At 33.4% G+C, this 13,539-nt stretch overlaps 1 protein-coding gene across 1 annotated transcript; it reads left to right on the forward strand.

Annotated features, from left to right (window-relative positions):
* The first annotated feature begins 412 nt into the window (after positions 1 to 412).
* On the forward strand, positions 413 to 8,224 carry LOC7455796 (ABC transporter B family member 2). The gene is made up of 12 exons (XM_024592462.2): positions 413 to 963; positions 1,240 to 1,294; positions 1,497 to 1,672; positions 2,405 to 2,605; positions 2,754 to 3,013; positions 3,360 to 3,900; positions 4,265 to 4,644; positions 5,042 to 5,448; positions 5,829 to 6,070; positions 6,154 to 6,401; positions 6,732 to 7,144; positions 7,462 to 8,224. Exons 1-12 carry the CDS (start codon positions 700 to 702, stop codon positions 8,034 to 8,036), a joined length of 3,762 nt encoding a protein of 1,253 aa, XP_024448230.1. The 5' UTR covers positions 413 to 699; the 3' UTR covers positions 8,037 to 8,224.
* Positions 8,225 to 13,539: the final 5,315 nt, after the last annotated feature.

Below are 13,539 nucleotides of genomic sequence, written 5' to 3' on the forward strand. Positions count from 1 at the left end.
TTCCAACGATATACACTGATGGAAAAATTCTGTCTGTGTTTACCAATGAATACAAGAATGAAAAAAATATGTCAGTAAAGTTTACCGCAATATAACGACGAAAAAATTTCATCGATGTTTTTGTTTGTATTTGTTAATTTTCTGGTAGTATAGCTAGTAAAATACGGGAATAATTTCTAATTTGAGATAAGTTTTGTCACACATTTATTATAAACCATGTTAGATTTGAGTTTTTTATACAAAGAAAAGAAAATAATATTGATAAAAAAAAAAAGATGGATTAAAGAATGAGAGGATAAATTGGGTCAGTTAAACTTAAACAGAGGTATGGTAGACCAGAAAAGAAAAACATAAAGATAGGTTGAATTAATTATCCGACTAAGTAATCTTCGAAGTCTGAAAAGACAGTCTCTTCTCTTCTCTGTTGCTATGGACATTGCAGCTACAACATCCAGTCACAGGATAGTCCTCATCCTCATTCCCCTATATAAATAACCTGCCTTGGCACCATTAAAGGACTCATTTAACTTCTCGCACCATAACCTTCTCCCAACTATTACTCTCCTTCACATTCACAACTTTAATTAATTCCCTTCTCTTGAACTAAACCTTTAAGCCGAATTTTATAGCTAATTTCTTAGCGACGTACACTCTCTTCTTATATATACAGCATCGTCTTTTCTTCAATTTCAGGCCACAATGAGTTCACAAAGCAATATTGAAGAGGCAGATGATGTGGAGACGAAGAGGCAGGAAGAGAAAAAGAAGCAACAGAAAGTTCCATTCTGGAAGCTATTTGCTTTTGCTGATTTTTACGACTGTCTGTTAATGGGATTGGGATCTCTTGGTGCTTGTGTTCATGGAGCTTCAGTCCCTGTCTTCTTCATTTTCTTTGGAAAGTTGATAAATATCATTGGAATGGCTTATCTCTTTCCCAAAGAAGCTTCCCACAAAGTAGCCAAGGTTTGCTAAAATTTGTCCTTATCGAGCATGCAAACATGCGCCCGCCCATTTCTTGCACCTCCTTCCCCTCCCTCTCCCTTGCTTCCTACATAATTTCTCTAGTCATTGCATGTGTGATCCTCTTCCAAGTGAAGGGTATTTTTGAATTTTCCCAAATATGATGGATTGTCTTGTTTATTTGAAATATGATTCTTGACAGGATATATTAACTAATTAATTGTTTTAGTTATTGGTTTATACTTTCTTTCTTTTTAATTGTTTATTATTTTCTTTCAGTACTCATTGGATTTTGTATATCTCAGTGCGGTTATATTATTCGCATCGTGGATAGGTAAGCACAGTTTTTTTAGTTTCTTCAATCAATAATTAATTTGCTGCATATTTCATGATATATAACGTTATTTAATTAATTCCTTCGTCAATTCTTTTAAGCCTTTTCATCTCAGTGACTGTAATTTGTTGAGAAGTTTAATTAAATTCTAGTTGTCTTGAGGTAATAACCTTGATGATACAAATTATATGAACATGAATAGAGGTGGCATGTTGGATGCATACTGGAGAAAGACAGGCAGCGAAGATGAGAATGGCGTATCTGAAATCAATGTTAAGTCAAGATATAAGTCTATTCGATACTGAAGCGTCAACTGGAGAGGTCATAGCTGCTATTACAAGTGATATTATTGTTGTGCAAGATGCCATTTCTGAGAAGGCATGTATTCCTTTGCTAATAATATATCCATTCTTCTCTCTTTTTTCTTTTCTTTTTCTCTTTCAATATGTGTGTGTAAATGGTTTTTAATTTAAACGTATCTTTGACTCCACTAGTATTTGTTAAGAATAGATTTATTTTTTTGATTACTTCCACAAATTCAGTTTGCCTGATCAGTCCAAGATTAATGGGTTTTCATTGTTTAGATAAAAAAAAAAACCAGCAATGTATGCGTCAGCTGTTACACTAAGGATATTATGAGACCTAGCGATATCCATATCTGAACCCAAAAAAAAAAAAGTATTCTGCTAATTTTTATATATGGTTATTGGGCCACTCAAAAATTGTGGAGCTCAAAAAAGAAAATTAGCGTTTTGGAAATTTGAGGGCGTCCTTTTGGGGATGGAACTATTTTGGAAAGGTGCTAAAAACCGATAATAACTGAAGTTTGAACCACTGCAGAATGGACAGACCAACATAATCCACAAGAGTAGTTTTGATGAGAATTCAAAATTTTGAACGTTAGCTTTTCCTTGTTTCTGGCTAACTTTCTTGAGTGCCTTTCTTTGTTGTGCCTATGCCTTACAGCAAGTTGCTTTAGTGCTTCTGAAATGTATTCTGGTAAACTGATTATGCTGGTCTGTCAAATTTAAACTCACCGTGCTGGTGTGTGAAACAAGTGTCTGTTTCTCCCTCGTATCTTTGTAACTTGATTGTTGGTGAATGATGCAGGTTGGAAACTTCATGCACTATGTAAGCCGGTTTCTTGGTGGATTTATTATTGGGTTCGTTAGGATATGGCAAATCAGTCTGGTGACGCTATCTATAGTCCCTTTAATTGCACTTGCTGGTGGTATCTATGCATATATAACAATCGGCCTTATTGCTAAAGTTCGTAAATCTTATGTCAAGGCCGGCCAAATTGCTGAGGAGGTATCTCTTATCATACTAAACGTAGACAAAACCGATTTAAAATTAAGCCATTGTACCAAATGTTGGTTTTGTTTTATAATGTGTGAATCAAATGCAACTGACAAAATACAAAATCATTCTCTTCTCATTATTTATGATATCGATTCAGGTGATCGGAAATGTTAGAACAGTACAAGCATTTGCAGGAGAAGAGAAGGCAGTGAGGTCATATGTAGACGCTCTTAGAAATACGTACCAGTATGGGAGAAAAGCAGGCCTGGCCAAGGGTCTCGGATTGGGGACCCTGCACTGTGTCCTTTTCCTTTCATGGGCATTGCTTGTTTGGTACACTAGCATAGTTGTCCACAAGAATATCGCCAATGGTGCTGACTCTTTCACCACTATGCTCAATGTTGTCATTTCTGGCCTGTAAGTGTGTGTTCTAATCTTCTTTTGTAGCTCCTTTCATATTTCATGGAAATCAATGTTGTCACCACATGGTGTTCGTTATGACTTTTTCCATTTTTAATGGGTTTAAATAGCGTTTAGCTCCTCGCATCTACATTTTCAACAATGATTCTAGGAGAATGCCCATATTTTTCCTTTTTCTTTTTAAGAGGATGGATTTGAACGCTACTGAAATTGTAATGGTAACTGAAAGCTAACAGAAAGCAATCTATTTCTTGAACATATCAGTCCTGTGTATCCGTCTCATTTGAATTCTCCTGCCAAAATCGTGATTGAGGACACTAAATACTGTCTCATTTCTTTTCAGGTCACTGGGAATGGCTGCGCCAGATGTTTCTTCATTTCTCCGAGCCACAACAGCAGCCTACCCTATTTTTGAGATGATAGAGAGGAACACATTGAGTAATACCAGCAAAAAATCTATCAAGAAACTAGAGAAAGTCGATGGCCACATTGAATTCAAAGATGTATGTTTTGGGTACCCTTCTCGTCCTGATGTAACAATCTTCGACAAATTCTGCTTAGATATCCCTTCTGGGAAGATTGTAGCTCTTGTAGGAGGAAGTGGGTCTGGAAAGAGCACGGTAATATCTTTGATCGAACGATTCTATGAGCCTTTATTTGGGCAGATACTGTTAGATGGGAATGATATTCGGGACCTTGACCTCAAGTGGCTTAGGAAGCAAATAGGGCTAGTTAATCAGGAGCCTGCTCTTTTTGCAGCAACTATTAGAGAGAACATTCTCTATGGGAAAGATGATGCTACACTTGAGGAGATTACACGTGCTGCTACACTTTCAGAAGCAATGTCTTTTATCAACAACCTCCCAGATAGATTTGAAACACAGGTACTAATTTTCACTACCATGAAAATATTCAATTAGACAAGTTATGCATTAATATATGTATCTTCTAATGACTAATAATACCCTATTTTCATTTGATATAAACTTATAATTATATAATTCATGACTACATACGCGGAAGAATTGAGACTGTACCTCCTCTTTCTTTCAAGTTCTTGGTAATTAAAAGAGAGGTTAATGCAAAAGAAAAGTTTCTTTCTGTACACGAATTAAATTGCTTAATGAAGTACTCGGCCTACTAATAGATGAACTTCATGAAAATTGCTTCAATCACAAATTCTATATATAGGAAGCAGAATCTGATGAAGGAATTTCACTTGGAAAAATAATATTAATGTACCTCCAGGTTGGTGAGAGAGGAATACAGTTATCAGGTGGGCAAAAGCAAAGGATTGCATTATCACGTGCTATTGTGAAAAATCCATGCATTCTTTTGCTTGATGAAGCTACAAGTGCACTGGATGCTGAATCTGAGAAAAGTGTGCAAGAGGCTCTTGATCGTGCGATGCTCGGAAGAACTACTGTAGTTGTGGCTCATCGGCTTTCTACAATAAGGAATGCTGATGTCATTGCGGTAGTTCAGGAAGGGAAGATAGTAGAAATCGGGAGCCACGAGGAGCTCATTTCAAACCCTCAAAGTACCTACGCTTCACTCGTTCATCTCCAGGAGGCAGCTTCCTCGGGAGGCCATCCCTCACTCGGTCCTACCTTAGGACCACCACTCAGGTATTCATTTATGCTCTGAAAATATTTCACTAAAAATGAAATGTCAAAACCGCTAGATTGAATTCAATTTACCTGAGGTTACTAGTGATTAAAACATAACCCTTTTAAATTTTAAGTTGTTGCTGAAAAATGACTTCCATTTCACTATGGGTAATTGAAAAGTTCTTACCAGCTTTAATACTTCAAACAGACTGCTAAAGTTTCGGTACTATCTGACCCAAAAGTACTTGTTTCTACTAGAAGACATGCACTTGGTGATTGAAAAATGATAGTTACAGTTCTATGATGGCACAGAGGGAGCTTAAAAGAGTGAATATGTGCCTCAAACATCCTGATTTTATCCATATTATTGTTATGAAGCTGTATTTAGTAACTTTACTCTTGATTACTTTTTTAGCATGAAGTATTCTCAAGACACAAGATCAAGCTTTGGAGCAAGTTTTCGTTCTGACAAGGATTCAATTAGCCGGGCTGGTGCTGGTGCATTGGAGCCCATGAGGACAAAGAATGTTTCATTGAAAAGATTGTATTCAATGGTTGGCCCTGATTGGATTTACGGTATAGTTGGAACCATTGGTGCATTTGTTGCTGGATCCCTGATGCCGCTTTTCGCTCTTGGAGTCACTCAGGCTCTTGTAGCCTTTTACATGGACTGGGACACGACTCGCCATGAAGTCAAGAAGATTGCGATCCTGTTTTGTTGTGGTGCAGTAATTAGTGTTATATTCTATGGCATCGAACATCTCTCTTTTGGAATCATGGGAGAGCGACTCACTCTTCGTGTTAGAGAAATGATGTTCTCCGGTAAATACTTGGCCCTACTTTTACCGGGTGGTTTACCGAATGCCTTACCGATTGCTTTCATTTCATCACATAGAGAGAGCTGTGTATTTATTTGTGTCTTTTACCATAATTTTCTTTTTCTTTACAAATATTTGGAGAGCAGTTTCTCTATTGAATGCATAAAGAACTTATTAAGTGTTCGAGAGAGAGCAGTTAGTATTTGAATTTTGTTCTAAGTGTTTGATTTTTCGCATTAAGCCATGTGCTCATCATAAACATGGTGCACCTTTGCAGTGTTCCGTGAACTGGTATAATATAGCACATGCACTGCTAAATTGTTCATTAGTTTACAATTTGAACTGTTTTACTGATTTTGACTGTTCTGCTGTCTCTGATTACAGCCATTTTGAGGAACGAGATTGGTTGGTTTGATGATTTCAACAATACAAGCTCTATGCTCACATCTCGTCTAGAGAGTGATGCAACTTTGTTACGAACTATAGTTGTTGATCGCTCAACCGTTCTCTTGCACAATGTTGGTTTGGTTGTCACATCATTTGTCATCGCCTTCATATTGAACTGGAGGATCACACTTGTTGTCATAGCCACGTATCCACTGATCATTAGTGGTCACATAAGCGAGGTTTTCCTACTTTCCTTCATTTATCTATAGAGAAGCAAGCTCTCTGTTCGCAATTTAACAAAAAAAAAATTCTGCATGCTCAGAAACTCTTCATGAAGGGCTATGGTGGCAACTTGAGCAAAGCATATCTAAAGGCTAACATGCTAGCTGGTGAGGCTGTGAGTAACATTCGCACTGTTGCTGCATTTTGTGCTGAAGAAAAGATACTTGACCTTTACGCCCGTGAGCTTGTAGAACCTTCCAAGAACTCATTCACCCGTGGTCAGATTGCTGGCATATTCTATGGCATATGCCAGTTCTTCATTTTCTCATCTTATGGGCTTGCTTTATGGTATGTTGTTTTATCTTCATCTCACAAACCTTTATTATTTTAAGTTGCAGATCATCAGATAACGAATAACCACTTGGTTCTTAGATCGAAAAATACCATTATCATTCTTTCATCAAACAATTGCAGTGAAAATCAGACAAATAAAACCAAATGGAATCAGAACTATCTGACTTTCTTCTTCTTTATGAAAATGACATTTATAATCACAATCACTCTGTTTACTGGAAGCAGGACAAAACTCATTTCAATGATGTTTCTCTAAATGGCTCTTTCCCATATTGAAGAGTTTGAAGCAAATTGTAATGCCTATTGTTGTTTGACATTTTGCAGGTACGGTTCTGTTCTGATGGAGAAGGAGCTCGCTGGCTTTAAATCTATAATGAAGTCATTTATGGTTTTGATTGTAACAGCATTAGCCATGGGTGAAACTCTAGCGTTGGCCCCAGATCTTCTGAAAGGGAACCAAATGGCAGCATCTGTCTTTGAGATACTGGATCGCAAGACACAGGTGATGGGGGATGTTGGAGAAGAGTTGAAAAATGTGAAGGGTACAATAGAGTTGAGAGGTGTCCAATTTAGCTATCCTTCAAGACCAGATACATTGATTTTCATGGACTTTGATCTAAGAGTGCGTTCAGGCAAGAGCATGGCTTTGGTGGGACAAAGTGGTTCTGGTAAAAGCTCTGTCCTTTCTCTGATACTTCGATTCTACGATCCAACAGCAGGAAAAGTGATGATTGATGGTGAGTTTCTTTGGACACCATATGTGAATATGTTTCGCAGATTTGGGAAACAGCCACTAAGACATTTTTTTAGCTAATAATATAATTTCCACGCTTTCGAACCTTCAAGATCATAAATTGCAAGAAAGGAAAAAGAAATCTTAAAATTTGTACACAAGGAATAGATAGTTACTAAACCACCTTGATGATCTTTAGTTATATATTTCTTCAAATCTCGAATTGGTGACATCTTGTACCAAACACTAGTCCTCAACATTGTCTCCACACAATTTCTTAAAGCTGCCTGTCTGATTGGCTTCTTGTCGGAATTCCCACAGGCATAGATATCAGGAAACTCAAGGTGAAATCTCTTCGAAAGCACATAGGCCTAGTCCAACAAGAGCCAGCTCTCTTTGCCACAACGATCTATGAAAACATATTGTATGGAAAAGAAGGAGCCTCTGAAACAGAATTAATTGAAGCGGCTAAGCTTGCCAATGCTCATGGTTTCATTAGTTCTCTTCCTGAGGGTTACTCGACCAAAGTTGGTGAACGAGGGGTGCAATTATCAGGTGGCCAAAAGCAAAGGGTGGCCATTGCCCGAGCCGTCCTAAAAAATCCAGAAATATTGCTACTTGATGAAGCCACTAGTGCTCTAGATGTGGAGTCTGAGCGTATTGTGCAACAAGCTCTGGACAGATTGATGAGGAACCGAACAACAGTCATGGTGGCACATAGGCTATCGACTATAAAGGATGCAGACCAAATATCAGTTATACAAGGGGGGAAAATAATAGAGCAAGGGACTCATTCTAGTCTTATAGAAAACAAAGACGGGTCATATTTCAAGTTGTTTCGTCTTCAGCAACAACAAGGACTTGAACAGAATCATGACAACAATGAACATATATAGATTATGATGAACATTTCTGCAGGAGCTTTCTTCTCAGATGTATCGTGTATGGTTTCGTTTCTTTTCCTTTTCGCCCCACAGGGTATGTATTTTCGGGTTTGATGTGAATTGCTTTTTTTTCACTATGTGAAAATAACATAATATATAATAATAATAACACATGAATGAGCATGCTGTACACTAGAAAATGGCAGTCCCCAATCCCCATTAATTATTTTTAGCTTTTAATTATCTTTCCTCTGTTTTATTTTTTTGAGCTAGTGTCAGTTGTTCTGTAAAAGTTCAGGTTCTTGCTCCCAGATAGCTAAGGTGTGATCTTGCCAATATTTTGGCATTTTACAGTCAGAACAGAAAACAAAGATGGTATTGTAGTAGACTAGATTACTGTAGCGTAATATTAGATAGAAAAAAAAAAGGAAAAACAACCACATGTTTCTCTACACAGAATTATTTCAAGATAACACTTTTTAATAAAAAGAATATTGAAATGCTGATAAATTACATCGATTTTGGTCTTGATTAATTAATTATCTATTTATTTATAATCCAGTCATCATTATAACCGCTGGAAAAATAAAATAGATAGTTTTTGAATAAAAAAAATTATTTTTCAATCAATTTTTACTTAGAAACAAATAAAAAACAATGTCAATCCTTTTTCAAACAATCTAATAACCCAAAAATAGGTTAAAATTCAACTTGAATTGAAAAAACTTTTCAATCTCAAATTTACCTTTTCATGTAAGTTTAGAGATAAAAATTATTATCATTAAACTCCTCTCATTAAATAAAATTTATTAATATCAATAACAATAATTTATGTCGCTAAAATATAACCAAGTTAATAAATTTTTCTCTCCTTGTAACTTCTAAACAACTTTTTTTTTCTAACTCAAGGATCAAGATGCATCAAAAATAAACTTTCAATTCAAATTAAAATTATGATGATTACAAAAAACTATTTTTTAAGAATTTTGGATAAACCATGTTATTTCTCATTATTTTATATTTTGGTGCCTTTTCTTTTGAATTTGTCTGTCCTTGAAATATTTTGAAAAATTAATCAACAATTTGGCCATTAGAGGCTGTGATTAACAAAAAATTGAGAATCCACGCAGGGGGTGGGGGGTTACAGTAAAATGCCTAGAAGTTTCAGTAATAAACTAGATATCATGCTCGCGCGCTGCTGCTGGCTTGTGGCATGCATGTGCGTTGTCATGGACTTATAATAAAAACATAAAAAAAAATTATACGGAGAAAGACTGTTACAATCTACAATATTTTTAAAAAAAACTACAAAAATAATTTTAGAAAAAAAAACATAAAAAAACGAAAGGAAAAAAAACATGTAGGGAAACACTGTAGCAACGTATAGTGTTTTGTGAGGAAATATACAGTTGTAATTCTCAATAAGCTCAATATTAAAAAAATAAAATTAACAAAGACAATTTTAAAAAAATTCATAACAAAAAAAAACATGTGGGGAATGACTGTAGCAATCCACAGTGTTTTAAAGAAAAAAATACAAAGTTAAATTCTCAACCAGCTTAATATTAAAAAACAAAAACATCAAAGACAATTTTGAAAAAAAATCATATAAAAAATAAAAGAAAAAAAAGAAAAAAAAACCCATATAGAGAAACACTATACAAATCCACAATGTTTTGTGAGGAAAACTACAGTTGTAATTCTCAACTAGCTCAATATTAAAAAAATAAAATCGACAAAGATAATTTTGGAAAAAATCATAAAAAAAACATAAAAATCATGTGGGGAAACACTGTAGCAATCCAAAAGAAACTACAAAACTAAATTCTTAACTATCTCAATATTAAAAAAAATAAAAAAGATATTTTTGGAAAAAAAACAATGAGAAAAATGAGAAAAAGAAAAAGAAAAAGCATGTGGGGAATGGAAAAAAGCAAAAAAAAAACATACGGGGAAAAAACAAAAAAAACAAAAAACAAAAAAAAAAAGAATGCTTGTGGACGATTTTGCACCACCACAACTCTTCCAAGTTGATGACAAACCTATAACACTCGTGAAGGGGTCAGTACCAAAATCACCCCAACTCATAGATGGGCCTCTAAAGCTTGTAAGCAACGAGTCTTGAATGCTAGTAGACAGGCTTAGATCGCTCGTAGACTAGATGACATACCCAACCGAACATCCATATCTACAATTTCTTGTGACAACATTAGATTCCTGGTATTACTACCCAAACTAGATGGACTAACTATGTGTGATGCTTGTATGATCCTTTGACTATAACTTGGCACCCAACTGAACTCAATACTATAGGAGTTTCCTTGTCTAGATTTATTTTTCAAGTAAAGTTCTAGAATATACAACCCATTATTCTTGGCAACTTCAAATATTAAATTCACACTCCTGTCACTATAAATGAGAAAACCAACATTACAAGTTGGACTAACCCTAATTTGCATCCTCCAAGTAATTTCAACTTCAATTTCAATACAACTTTTGGCTAGTTTAATCACATAATATTCTAAATGGTTCGGTAAGAAACATCTAATATAATAGTTAGAAACTCTTTACTTTCTTCATTGTAAATGATGTCATTATCAGTATTGACAATGGTACCACAATAAAAGTATAAACAATAATTTATCAATATCATGGGGTTAAATAAGATACATAATTTTGACAAAAGTTTATTCAACGAAACCCTAACCATAATTTTCTCCATAAACAATAAAAACTCAAATTCATCATTTTTCTCCATAAATAATGAAATTATCCACTCAATTGATGTATTTCATAGTTAATTGATATATTTTATACCTAATTCAATAAAATCCCTAATTTAACCTAGAAAAGCCTAACACTATCCCTAATTCACAATCGGTAAAAACTCAAATTCATCAGTTTCCTCCATAAATAATGAAATTATCAACTCAATTGGTGTATTTCATAACTAATTAATATAATTTATACATATTCAATAAAAATAGCCAATGTAACCTAGAAAAGTGTAACTCTAACCTTTATTTATAATAAACAATAACAAAAAATCATCAATTTTCTTGACAAATAAAGAAATTAACAGCTTAAATTAATGTATTTTATAGCAAATTGATATAATTTAAATATGATTCATAAAAAAACTTTATTTTTTTAAACTTATTTTTAAACCCTAAAATAATTAAAATCAACAATTAGCATAAATTACCACAAATACCATGAAATTAATTGAGAGAAAGTATGTAATGTAACTTTAGACGTTGAATATGAGTAGCGGTGGTGGCCGGTGGTGAAGGTAGTGGCGAAGTTGAATGAAAATAAAAAATGGAACCTTGAACTGCTATTTGTCTAACTTTGAACTGCAGAATCATGGCACGTGGGCTTCTTTTCTTTTCTCTCTCTGTTTCTGACGGTCAGCATTAATTAAAACAGGAACCGACCAATTTGGTATGATTTGAAGTTTTTATTTATTGTAAACTTTTGGAATCACTATTTGTAAAAACCTTGTTTGTTTTGGATTTTTCCTTTCAAAAAGAGTGAAACTGAAACCCTTTTGAAAATCACTTTGTTTGGTACTTTTTGTAAGAATCTGAGAAGTTGCCGATTAGTCTTTAATTCATGTTTTTTTAAATCAAAAAATCTAATAATCAGAACAAAACAAAAAAGACAGGAACAAAAATACTGTTAATGATATTTATTTTATTAATTAATAATATAAAATTCACAATTTGAATTATAAAATCATGATAATTTTATAAAAAAATAATATAAAAAAATTAAATTTTAATATTCAATCAACTCAGTAAAAATTATATGAAATTGAAAAAAAAATAGAGGATAAGTTGAAAACTTAACGAAGTTGCATTAAATACTACCGGCGGGGAGAGTAGAAATTGCAGAGAACCATAAGTCCATAGGTGGATCCTATCAATGAATGCATGAGAGTGAAGGCTGACATACTGACATTTGACATGACAGTGGAGCCTTTAATTGGGCACGATGCGTACGTAATCTGTATACAAAATCAAAGGAAAAGACAATTTCACACGTCAATGAAAAGTTCTTGCAAAATATCATATTTCAATTATAACATTTAATTAATACCTCCATTCAAAAACATGATCTTAATTAAATATTGTACCACGACAACCAAATTAATTAATGTCGTGTTTTTTAACTGTAAAAACATTATCATTTAAATTAAAAATATATTTAAAATAAATAATCTTACAGTCCTAGTAAAAATGTACTCCTATTAATGTTTATTCTGCAACCATGCAACCATGGGATAAAAATATGAGCAGATTTAATAGGCATGTATTGTATCTTATGTTCTCTATTATCATAATCATTTTCTTTTGGATGTCATTGTTATGCTCTTCAGTGATATCATCATTATGATGTGAACGCTCAACATGAGTAGATGATTCATCACCTCGCGTAACATTTTATATAATAGTATCTGTGTTTAATGTAAAATTAGATAAATTTAATATGCTTTATAAAAATGTCATAATATATCATAAACAATTATTTGTTTTGTCATATATACGTTGTCGATTAAGATTTATTTTTTTATTATGGCATGTGTTATTACATATGTTACACCTATAATGTGCATGACCCTCTCTTACATCCATCTTGTTACGAAAACAAGTAGACATTTGTTGATCACACTCGAATTTTTATCTAGATGAGTCTTTTTCAACTCGAGGTTTAGTGAAATCACTTTATTCTAACTCATCTAGTAATGGATAAAATGACATGTCATACACTAATATATATGTAACTCTAACTCGTATAAAGAATATTAACAAATTGTGTAAAGTCTAACTGATTCTCGCCACAACATGTAAGAATATGTGAACATAGATATTGAAATTTCTATCATTTACCACATATGCATGTTCTATCATTCAATCTAATTATTCGTTTGACTTCTTTCTCTCTTCTCGATATTTTTTTAGTGAGAGTTTCTCTCTTCTCTCTCTAAACGATGAACCAAAAAATATCAAAATAAATTTTTATACCAAAATAAAATTATTGTGAATTTTGGGCTAGCCATATATATATTTTTTGGCGTTTCATTTTTTAGTACTCTATTTGGTATTTTAATCATAACTTATTCTAATTGGGATGTAGAATGATGAAAGGAAACAAAAAGTTTTAAAATGTAAAAGAAGAAAAGAGTAGGTTCACTGTTAAGTTTTCCAAGTTATTTTTAGTATAGTAGAGTATTTATATCCTATGCATGTTTGAAGGGAGTGTTTGAGAGTGAGTTTTAACCTGTTTTTTTTATTAAAATTTGATTTTTTTTTTAAATTAATTTTTTTAGTAATTTTAGATCGTTTTAATATACTGATATCAAAAATTAATTTTAAAAAATAAAAAATTATTATTTTTATGTTTTTTCAAGCAATAATATATTTTAAAAAACAGCCGCTATCATATTCCTAAATACTCTTCCTCTAACATGATTACTAGATGAAGAGCTAAATACGGGGATCCTTATGGCTGG

The sequence above is a fragment of the Populus trichocarpa genome, chromosome 1, assembly GCF_000002775.5.
Source record: "Populus trichocarpa isolate Nisqually-1 chromosome 1, P.trichocarpa_v4.1, whole genome shotgun sequence".
Lineage (NCBI taxonomy): Eukaryota > Viridiplantae > Streptophyta > Magnoliopsida > Malpighiales > Salicaceae > Populus > Populus trichocarpa.

What these genes read in the sequence shown, in the direction of transcription:
- LOC7455796 (XM_024592462.2), top strand. Translation starts at nt 700, where the DNA reads ATGAGTTCACAAAGCAATATTGAAGAGGCAGATGATGTGGAGACGAAG. An exon ending in ATTATTCGCATCGTGGATAG is followed by an intron (nt 1,295 to 1,496) that starts GTAAGCACAGTT and finishes GAACATGAATAG; the next exon opens with AGGTGGCATGTTGGATGCAT. An exon ending in TTAGTGGTCACATAAGCGAG is followed by an intron (nt 6,071 to 6,153) that starts GTTTTCCTACTT and finishes CTGCATGCTCAG; the next exon opens with AAACTCTTCATGAAGGGCTA.